At 47.9% G+C, this 11,163-nt stretch overlaps 1 protein-coding gene across 1 annotated transcript; it reads right to left on the bottom strand.

Moving 5' to 3' along the window:
• Window positions 1-3,398: 3,398 nt before the first annotated feature.
• Window positions 3,399-10,647, bottom strand: CHRNB3 (cholinergic receptor, nicotinic, beta 3 (neuronal); the record flags this gene model as incomplete). The annotated part of the gene is made up of 4 exons (XM_008945074.1): window positions 3,399-4,281; window positions 4,501-4,610; window positions 9,427-9,471; window positions 10,496-10,647. Coding segments are annotated over 4 exons (1,190 nt in total), but the record flags the coding sequence as incomplete, so codon positions are not given.
• Between the last annotated feature and the right edge of the window lie 516 nt (window positions 10,648-11,163).

The raw sequence follows: 11,163 nt of genomic DNA, 5'->3' as shown, positions 1-11,163 counted from the left end.
TTCCCTTTGGCAGAGGATGGGGGTTAACAGAGAGCATCTACTACAGGTCTGGGGATGGCCCCAACCCTAAACTGAGACAATGGGAATAGAGGGATACAAGCTGTTTAAAAAAGACAGGCAGGGGAGAAGAGGAGGAGGTGTCACCCTCTACATCAGTGATCAGCTGGAGTCCATGGAGCTTGTCCAGGAGATGAAAGAGGAGCTGACCGAGAGCTTATGGGTCAGGGTTAAGGGAAACCAGGGGAAGACGGTATCATAGTGGAGACCTGCAGCAGGCCACCTGACCAGGAAGATCGAATGGAAAAGTCCCTCTATAGTCAGATAGAGGCAGCTTCACATTGACAAGCTCTAGTACTCCTGGAGGATTTCAGCCACCCTGATATCTGCTGGATAGACAGCACAGCAGGGCACCAGCAATCCAGGCAGTTTCTGGAGTGCATTGATGACAATGCAGTTTCCCTCTATGAGTGGTAGAGGAACCTACAAGAAAAGGTGCTATCTGGACCTTGTTCTCACCAACAAGAAGGGGCCGGTGAGTAGCGTGAGGCTCAAGAGGAGCCTTGGCTGCAGTCACCACAAAATGGAGGAATTCAAGATCCTTAAGGCAACAAGGAGGGGATGCAGCAAGCTCACTACCCTGGTCTGCAGGAGGGCAGACTTTGACCGCTGCAGGGATCTGCTTGGTAGAGTACCATGGGGTAAAGCCCTGGAGGGGAGAGTGACCCAAGAAAGCTGGTCAACGTTCAAGGACCACCTCCTCCAAGCCCAGGAGCAATGCATCCCAACAAAGAGGAAGGTGGGCAAGAATGCCAGGAGGGCCACCTGGATAAACAAGGAACTCCCGGACACAGATGCAGAAAGAGAATCTACAGGGAATGGAACAAGGACAGGTAGCCTGGGAGAAATACAAAGAAGTTGTCTGAGCAGCCAGGGTTGACATTAGGAAAGATAAAGCCCAGATAGGATTCAGTCTGGCCAGGGACATCAAGGGTAGCAAGAAAAACTTCTACAGGTATGTCAGTGATAAAAGGAAGACTAAGGAAGATGTGGGCCCTTCTAGAAGGAAACAGGAGCTGGTCACAAGGGACATGGAGAATGCTGAGGTACTCAATGACTTTTCTGCATTAGTCTTCACTGGCAAGGGCTCTAGCCCCCCTGCTCAAGTTGCAGAAGGCAAAGGTAAGGACTGGGAAACAGAAGATCTTCCCACTGTAAGTGAAGACCAGGTTCATGGCTATCTAAAGAACTTGAAGGTGTACAAGTCCATTGGACCTGACAAGATCCATGTACAGGTCCTAAGGAACTGGTAGAGAAGGCCACTAAGCCACTTTTCATCACATTTTAAAAGTCCTGGCAGTCTGGTGAAGTTCCCACTGGCTGGAAAAGGGAAAGCATAACCCCATTTTCAGAAAGGGAGTAAAGGAAGACCTGGGAAACTACAGACCAGTTGGTCTCTCTGCTGGAGCAGATACCCCTGAAGGTTCTTCTAAGGTACGTGGAAAATGAGGAGATGATGGCAACCAACATGGCTTCACCAGGGGAAAATCATGACTGACAAATTTGATGGCCTTTTACAATGGAGTTACAACATTGATGGATAAGAGAAGAGCAACTGCTATCATCTACTTGGACTTGTGCAAAGCATTCAACACTGTCCTGCATGACATCCTCTTCTCTACTTTGGAAAGACACGGATTTGATGGATGGACCACTTGACGGATAAGGAATTGTCTGGATGGCTGCACTCAAAGAGTTATGGTCAATGGCTCCATGTCCAAGTGGAGACCTACAATGAGTGGTGTTCCTCAGGGATCAGTACTGGGACCGGAGCTGTTTAACATCTTTGTGGGTGACATGGACAGTAGAATTGAGTGCACCCTCAGCAAGTCTGTGGACAACACCAAGCTGTGTGGTATGGTTGACATGCTAGAGGGAAGAGATAGGGACACTGACAGGCTTGAGAGGGGGTCCTGTGCGAACCTCAAGTCCAAAAAGGCTAGGTGCAAAGCCTTGCAACTCCATTGGATAAACCTAAGCACAAATACAGGCTGGGCAGAGTATGGACTGAGAGTAGTCCTGAAGAGAAAGTCTTTGGAGCGCTGGTTCATGAAAAGCTCAAGAATAGCCAAGAATGTGCACTTGCATCCGAGAAAGCCAACTGCATCCTGGGCTGCATCCAGCAGGTTGAGGGAGGTGATTCTTCCAAGACCCCCCCTGGAGTAATGCATCCAGCTCTGGAGCCCCCAACATAAGCAGGTCATGGACCTGTTGGAGCAGGTCCAGAGGAGGGCTGGGAAGATGATCCAAGGGCTATAACACCTCTCCTACGAGGACAGACTGAGACAGTTGAGGTTGTTCAGCCTGGAGAAGAAAAGGCTCTGGGGAGACCTTATATTGGCCTTCCAGCACCTGAAGGGGGCCAACAGGAAAGATGGGGAGAGACTTTTTACAAGGGCTTGTAGTGATAGGACAAGGGGCTAATGGGTTCAAACTGGAAGAGGGTAGATTTAGATTAGATGTAAGGAAGAAGTTCTCTGGTATGAGAGTGGCAACACAGTGGAAAAGATTGCCCAGGGAAATTGTGGGCGCTTCATCAGTGGACGTGTTCAAGACCAGGTTGGATGGGGCTTTGCACAGCCTGGTCTAGTGGGAGGTGCCCCTGCCTAGGGGAGGCAGGTTGAAACTAAATGTTCTTTACAGCCTCTTCCAACCCAAATCGTTCTGTGATTCTGCTTAAGTCCTCTCCGCACAATTTATACAAAGCCCTGGCTTTTCCTAGATGGTGCTAACAGAAGGTTTCCTCTTTCCATACCTCCTGGGTCCATTGCTCTACTGTCCTACCATCACATGAGATGCATTGGTTATGCATACAGCAATTTGCTGTTTTAATAGCTAGGTGGATTGTTGGGAGGAGGAGACAGATGGCAGCTCGTGAAAATCTAGAAGACCTCCACTCAAAAAGAGGGCAGCTATACTGTAAAGTCACTGGGAGACCAGGACTGAAATGTAGCAACTGATGTAGATCCTGCCTATGAGAGCTGTGAAAGACAAATTTCCAGAGTGTGACAGATCAGAGATTTTCCAGGTCTATATCTATCCCCAAGTTAAGCAGAAAAGAAATTATTCAAATAATCCCAAAACATAAACTCCTTCAGGAGAGGCTGCTGTGGTCTCTTGGCATCTGTGAGGAGTGAGGACTCTCACAGCACAATTCAGTCTTCTAAACACTGTGTTTTCCCAAAACCCATATTATTTTCCCATGAAGGGAAGTTCCCATGACATGCCTCAGATGAGAGCAGGAGGAAGGTGCAAAAGGAGCAGCATGCAGAAAAGGTGAGAGCTTGTTAGCCACTGCTCTCAAGGATACCATGGTCCCTCCTGGCCCTCCCCTCACCTACCTGTCTGATGAAATGTTCCTTCTTAACATGCCTGGAAATGTATCGAATGGAGTCGGCTGCCTTTTCCAAAAAGGCAATAACAACTTTCTCTCCATCTTTTGCTTGCTTGTGTTTCTGCTTCACCGGGAACTTTGATTTCAAGGTGGTTTCCTTTTCTTCAGTCTCTGAGAAGGAATAGTGATCTACATGGCCCTTCATGCAGAGCAGCCGAGGCAGCTTCTGGAGGAAGAGTCTTTTAACCCAGGGAGCCATGGGATGATAAGTTGCTGAGGAGCGGTGGTGGACATTGATAACAAACACAGTCACAATGATAGAGAGGGTCACAAAAATCATGATGAACAGCAGGTATTCACCAATCAAAGGAATGACTTTGGAAGAAGAAGGGATTATTTCCTCAATCACTAGAAGAAAGACAGTGAGGGAAACTAGAACTGATGTAGACAATGAAAGCTTTTCTCCTTCATCTGAAGGCAAGTAAAACACCAGGACAGTTAGAAAAGACAATCCTAGGCAAGGAATTATTAAGAAAAGTGTGTAAAACAGTGGGAGACGTCTCAACACGAAGGAATAAGTGACAAATGGGTAAGAATAGAGCCCATCCTTCCTGTTGCCTTTCATACCTTTGGCGTTTAAGATCTCCCACTCCCCATTATCAAAAAAGTCTTTCCTATCTACATTTTCATCCACTAAAATCAAGTCCACCATGTTGCCATCGTATGTCCACGATCCAAACTTCATAGAGCAGTTCTGCCTGTCGAAGGGGAAGAAGGTCACATCCATCGTGCAGGAACTCTTATAACTGGCCGGTGGTGTCCAGGTCACCACTCCATTGTACTTCACTATGGCTTTGGTCATCAGGGATCCTTCGAAACGTCCATCAGCACTGGGAGTTGGACAGGAAGAAACAGTACCAAGTTCAGGACTATGTTTGCCCCAGTCCTACCCCCTCACAGCTCTGCTTTCTGCCCATCACCTGGAGCACAAGGGAAGCCAACATTCATACTGCCTAAAGAAGCAGCCTTCTAACAGCACACACAAGCTTTGAGGACATGCCATGCCCAAGCTCTGGCCTAAGTCCAGGACAAGGAGCCATGCTACTCACTTTTCAAACAAAACGATGTCAGGAAGCCACAGGGACTCAGAGGGGACACGGATGGCGGTGATCCCACCATATTCCTCTGGATTCCAGGACAGCTTGTGGTCGATCCATTCCTGTAACAAGCCAGCAGAGTCCTCTGCCCACCCATGCACAACAGCTTCATTCCTCTTCCCACCACTTGCCTCAGAGGAACTGCGTTGCACAGACCGATGGGCAGAGCTTCGTTTAAGACTGCAGAGACACAGAGACTGACAGGCAGGCATTTGGGTAAAACCCACAAGCCTTTCTAGCCACACATGGGGCCCAGCAACTAACCCCTTTGCAGGCAACCTCACAGCAGGCAACCTCACAGCAGGCACTCCCAGAGAGCATTTGACTCTTCACATATCGCCTGGCCCAGCCCACCTGAGGGCACTCCAGAAGGAAGGAGCCACTTCCCTCGGGCATGGCACCTCTTCTTCCATCTCAGAATCAGCCCATGGTGATTTGGGCTGGCACTGACCCCATGGAAGAACCAGCTGGCATGGCTACTACTACCCAAGAGACAAAGAGGTGGCCTTTTAATTACTTTTCAGTGGAGACCTGGCTTTTTTCAGTGAGCAGAATACAACACCTAATATCTATACACTATCCTTGTAAACTCAATCATCATTCTTTCATCAGAAAGACCTCCACACGATTGCAGGAAAAATAATACAATGCCATTGTAAAGCATTTGGTTAAAATCCTGAAGAGATAACACTAAAAAACCAAAAGCAGGTGGAGTCCTGGCCATTTTCATCAAGCTAAACTCTGCAATAATTTTTTTTTTCCTATTTTGTTTCTCATATAAGGAGATCCTATCAAAGTGGCTCTAGTAACCTTGAGATTTTCACAGAGATGCAGTGGAAAAACATTTTTCTGATCCCCATTCATTATTGATGGGGATTTTCACTTGCCCACAGGAACAGCAGGGAGAGGAAGCTAGAGCTGTAGACTGTGGTCAGTACCAAGAAGCAGAAGACGAACTTCTTTCCATTAAGCTCCAGCACTAAGAGCTCCCCAGGCATGTGTGGGCCTCAGCCTTCTCTAGGCAATTTCCTTCATGACTTAAGGATCAACCAAAAAGCAACATTCTCTGCTTCTTCTCCAGCCATATTTTTCCCTTCTTACTTCTTCAATTCCACATGCTTTTCACAGCTATACCTACAGACACTTATTACTGCAGTCCTTTACAGCCACACAGCAACCCAGAGCCTCAGAAGAGACCTAAATACAGACAGTGAGAACAAATGTCTTTCTTCTTGAGGTGCAGGAAAGTAATGGGTCCAAAGGTCATGGGCAGGTGGCTGGTAGACCCATCCTAAAATCTAGCCTAAGGCAAAAGCCAAGGAGGCAGTGGCTTAGGATGGTACAATGACAGGAATAATGGCCCCACTACCTGCACCAGAAGAGATATGGACCCATTGCCCAAATGGCAGGCATCAACTATTAGGCACAACCATCCACCCCTGGCACCTCCTGCTGCCGAAGGAGGGATGGGGGCTGTTCACGTGAGGAAAGAGAAGGGAGTTTATGCTGCTCTTAGCCTCAGCATGAGGGACAGAGCACACCACTTTTAGTGTAAACTCTTTGCTGTTGGTGAGTATGTACCAGATGTTTCCAGCATCCTGGGCTGTTAGGTGGGCACAAACTCACATGCATCCTGGACACTTCCTGTAGCAGGTGTAAGGTGGCTTAGGCTGGAAACATATCTGTTCAGCAAGGGGATAGTCAAGGCTGACAGCAGCAGCCAACACAGTCAGCCCATAGCCTGCTTTGTCACCACAAAAACAACCTGAGAGCCACCTGAAGATTAAGGTCATCCCTCTGGGGTTGAACTGGAGCAGCTCCTTGGCCTTTGCTATTTGCTGCATCTGCAACACTCTTCTCTCCCCCCTGCCTGGCATTGATTTCTCTCCCAGCTAAAGTGCTCTTTCATGTCTGCAAGGCAAATGCTTGTTACCAGAGCAGGAAATAGATTGTGTGCAGGCTTTGAAGACGAGTAGTTTAAAAGGGGAATCTCCCTATGGGCTATGCTGACACAAACTGTAGCAGCAGATATGAAGGGCTCTTTCCTCTCTCCTCCCTTTCCTCCAGGCTGCTCCAGACACTCCCATTGCTCTCCCTTTCCCTCAGTTCTGCCACCTTCCCATCCCTCGGCTGTCACTCAAGTGCCTAACCAACAGAAAGCAGACCAAGAAACGCTAGACCCAGAGTCTCAACCTTTGCTAATAAACTCCATAGCTTATCCAAACCCAGATACTTTCTCAGCAACCACTAAAAGCTCCTTTCCACCTTGTGTGTCTGCCTGCACCAACATCAAGTCCTACCATCTTGAGCATCTGGATGTTTGAGGTAAAAAAAAAGAAAGAACACCCTTGGATTTAAGCTTGCTCACCTAAGAAAAGACAGACATTTGGAGACAAATTATGACTGCATATCCCCCTCAAGCTCACACACTCACAGTGACTTTCCCAACCTCCCCAAGTCCTGCAAGAGGACAAGGTCTGTGTGATTAAAGAGTTCTGTTTTGTTTTAGTGTTTTTCACTTCTCCCTACCCAAAAGAAAAAAAAATACAGTTCTGCTTATTTTCATGGACTTTTTCCTAGCTATTGTAGTTATGCACTGTAATAATCCCTCAAGCACAGGAGTGCCCACCGGACCAGTTCACACCAAGTCTACGGGAATACATGACTCCCAGAGCAGGATGCCTGGGTCATGCCACAGGTATAAATACCTGTGCTCAGCCTGACCTCTTGCATCCGTGGGAAGCAGAGCCCGTGTCTCCTTTTCTGCGCCCTTTGCACTTCTAGGGATAGGGTCTAGCAGTGGACTTGGTAGAGTTAGGTTAATGGTTGGACTCAATGATCTTGAAGGCCTTCTCTAACCCAAGAAATTCTATAATTCATTTGGGCCTTGATGTTCTCAGCCTCTCAGATAGAGAAGAAGTATTAGAAATTATAACAACTAGTGAGAGCCCAGCTCAGCAATTCTGAAAATCACAGTGCTGTTACCCCAGGGAGCTGCCCTGGCTAAAATCTGAGCACACTCTCCAAAGGCCTTCAGAGAAATCAGCATCTCTTCAGTGCAGACTCCTGGGTAGGTCCTTCTTTTAGTCACAGCATGAGGCAGAAGGACCAGATAAAATGGCTCCCCCCTCATCCTCCCCCACACTTGGGTGGCAGTGAGTGGATGGTGGCACATCCCTGCCTCCTGCAGCACATTTGGAGTAACCTGCAGCAGAACCTGACTTCCCACAGCAAGGTGACAGAGGATCCAGGCTATGACTCTGGGGAGGTCAATATGTAATACAAACAGGATGCTCAGCACGGATGGGATAACCCAAAATGTCCCCACACACGCAGCCATGGAGAGAGGATCAGTAAGTGTCTGTCCGCATAAGCACTACAAGCCTAATGACCTTGGGCAGCCTGGGCTTGCATTTGGCCTGATAATATGAGCCAATATTCCAAGCCACTCTTTTCTGCAGTCACTGTAACCTGGATGAAGATGTCACCCAGCCAGAGGGATGAAGGCTGCCCAAGGGCATGGGAGACTTTGCTGTTCTCAGTGGAGCAAGCAGACAAGGCTTCCTAAAAAGAAGATGGTCAGACCCAGGACCCAGTAAAGTCTTTTTGTAGACATTTGCGGGAACAGAGAGAATGAAGAGGATAAAGTGAGTTGATTCCACGCCTTGGGCTGCAGGGCTTGGACCTGATGGGGGAGGTGGGTGCTCTCCTGCAAGGAGACGGGGACAATGGGGTTTGGACAGATGGAGGGTGAGGAGTTACCAGGGCTCTGCAAGTGGCTACTCAAACAAAGTAAGGAAGCCAAGATCTGGCCCTCTACACATATGAAGGGCTCTGCAATCGCAGCTGGAGGTGGGGAAAATGTAACACTGCAGCTTTTTCAGGGCAGGCTCTCAGCACTTAGATTAGGATCAGCAGCAAATATCTCCAGCAGAAAGGGAAATTTCTGTCCTCCCTGCAACAAGAGAAAGTCTAAGCTTCTCCCTCTTCAAGGGAGAGACCGTCTTTGTATTTAATGTCCATACGGTCTTTAGTAGTCTTGCTCTGCCCAGAATTTAACTCTCACTGCAGGTACCAGGCTGAGAACAAAAACTGAGATTCTTTTCTCCCCCACTAGCCCAGCCAGCCCTGGGAACCATCTCTCATGGCATCATTTCAAGAACGGCTTGCATTTTATGTCCTCTACCCAGGATCAGCTGACATGTTTAGAGATACTCACAGAACTGAGACTTAAAATAATTGCCACAAGGTCAAGAAACTGGTGCAATGTAATCTAAAACAAACACAGTGTTCTTTAAAAGTGAAGAAGAAAGGAGACCCAACAGTTTAACCTGCACCTTTCCCATTTGTATAAATGTCACTTCCAGAAGCAATTATGTTAGAGAGGTCTGATTGATTTGCCACAGATTTTAATTGAGGGGTGCAGGTGGTGTAACATGCTGGCCTTTCTTTCTCTTTACTCATGCTGAAGATGAAATATATCCGAGACACCACTCTTCCCTTGTGCAAGAGAGACAGTACTGTTGTGACCTCCAAGTCTGAGTGAGGATAGTCCCTCAGGGCACACACAGGGACACCCAACAGGGTATCAGGAGGTGTTGCTCCTCTGAAATACAGCTGTCTGGAGCACACAGCTGGGGTGCAGGCCAGGAGAAGAGGGTACTCTATTTCCTAAGAGCCCATCTGCCTGCCTGTCTGACCCTTTATGCATTTGCCGAAGTGAGGGTAGTAAAGTAAAAGCTTCAGGCAACGTAACACAGTGCTGCTTTTGTCTGGTCAAAAGATATCCATCCATTTGACTGGGTGGTGCAGTAGGCAGCAGATTCATAGTTCAGCAGCCCCACAGTGAAAGAGGAGGTCTGATTCAGTCTAATTTACCTGCTTCAGCCACACGTTGGTTGTCATCAGCTGATTCTTCTCATCCTAGGGGACAAGAAGGCAGAGAGGATTGCAATACTGAAACAGTCAGCAGAAACAGCCCTATACCTGCTGAGACCAAAACTGTGCCAAGCAGAGCAGATCCCTATAGCCCAGTTTCCCCATGGGCCTGGGCTCTTCAGTCACTGTTGGAGAAAGTGAAGTGACTTTCTAGATGCTGTCACTGCTCTCCTTGGAAGCTCCTGAGGCTGGAAAATGAAGGTCTAGCAGTTCACAGCAGCCTGAAGGAATTGAATGCCAAAGAGCAAGGAAGCAGCAAGGCTCAGCCAGCAAGTGTGATCTGAACACATATAGCTGTGAGCTCACAGGATGGTTCATCTCCCACATTGCTCAACCTGGGAGAAGCATTGGCATGAATATGTAAATAAAGCACAAAAATAGAGTCTGCCTTCTACTGCACAAGAGGATGCTGCCGGGGGATGCAAGGAGCCACCCAAGGAGTGTGGGTACCTCTGGGCCCTGTGCAAATTCCACTGTGCATTGCAAGGAATGGGGGGAAAGGGAAGGGAAAATTTCTACATGGGCAAAAACATGGGACTACCTGTTTGGCCTCTAGTGTGTTATCTGAGTGGCCATCTGGGTCAAGATACAAGCTGCCTTCAGCCTGGATAGAAGTTTGCTTAGAGTGAACCATGTCCAACAAGTTCTACTCTTCCTCACCTCTGTCCCATAGCTGCTTTGTCATTAAATTGCAAATGTAAGCGCCAGGGACTGTCTGGCACAGACTGTTTAACACCTGATGCAAGGATGCCTTACTCCCTAAGAACAGCAGGGAAAAAAGGACCTTCAGTTTTGTTGCAAAACAAACAAGTCTTACAGCCCGTGCTGTGCGTGGGGCAGGAGGTCGTATCACCAGCACCACATCCCAATCAGCGTTTTGTTGCCTCACCTTCACTTGGTATTCCATATGTCAGGAGGCAACACCCAACAGCATCACCAGCCCTCTCAGGTGAATGCGTGACTGCCTGCAAGAGAAGGGGTGTTTTACCAAGCCAAACATAATACTTACCACATCCACAAGCTGTGATATCTTTAATCCGAAAAGGACTTTGATGGTGTTGTTGGAGTTTTCCACGGGGCGGACCCACTTCTGATAGCCTTGAAATAAGTGCTTGAGGAGTGCATCCTCATTTTCTGCGATGGAGCTGAAGGCATTCACACCTGGAAGAGAGCAACAGAGGGTGGGGGCATGCTGGAAAGCAGACATGGAGAACAGCAAAACCTAAAGAAGTGAGGCAGAGTGATGATGTGAAACTAATTCGCCTCTGGGCAGCTCTGGTCAGGAAAATCTGTAGGAATTCAGGTGCACGGACTCTCAGCAGAGCCAGGGCAAAGGAAGGGGAAAACAAGACAGCCCAATCTCAACTCACATGTGAAAAAATAATCATACCAGAGCAGTGAAGACATTGTACTAGGTCCCTGTTTTCTGTGGCATTTTTGTCTTGACTTGATGTACTTGCCCAGTCTTTCCTGTTTTTTATTCTTTAGAAGATCCACAAGCTCAGAGCATCAGGTGCTTTCTTTCACTCTTGAGTAGTAAATAACCAGCCTGATAAATTCCACCCTGCAAAAGAGTCCTGTTTTTTTCAGATACTTGTGGTATACCACAGAGAGCTGGGGTCACAGTCGAAATCTGGTCACGCTGGGGCAGTCCTTGGCTGGCTGGCTTGCAGCTAG

The sequence above is a fragment of the Merops nubicus genome, unplaced genomic scaffold, assembly GCF_000691845.1.
Source record: "Merops nubicus isolate BGI_N331 unplaced genomic scaffold, ASM69184v1 scaffold4878, whole genome shotgun sequence".
Classification (NCBI taxonomy): domain Eukaryota; kingdom Metazoa; phylum Chordata; class Aves; order Coraciiformes; family Meropidae; genus Merops; species Merops nubicus.
This window is presented reverse-complemented; position numbering and strand designations above follow the sequence as displayed.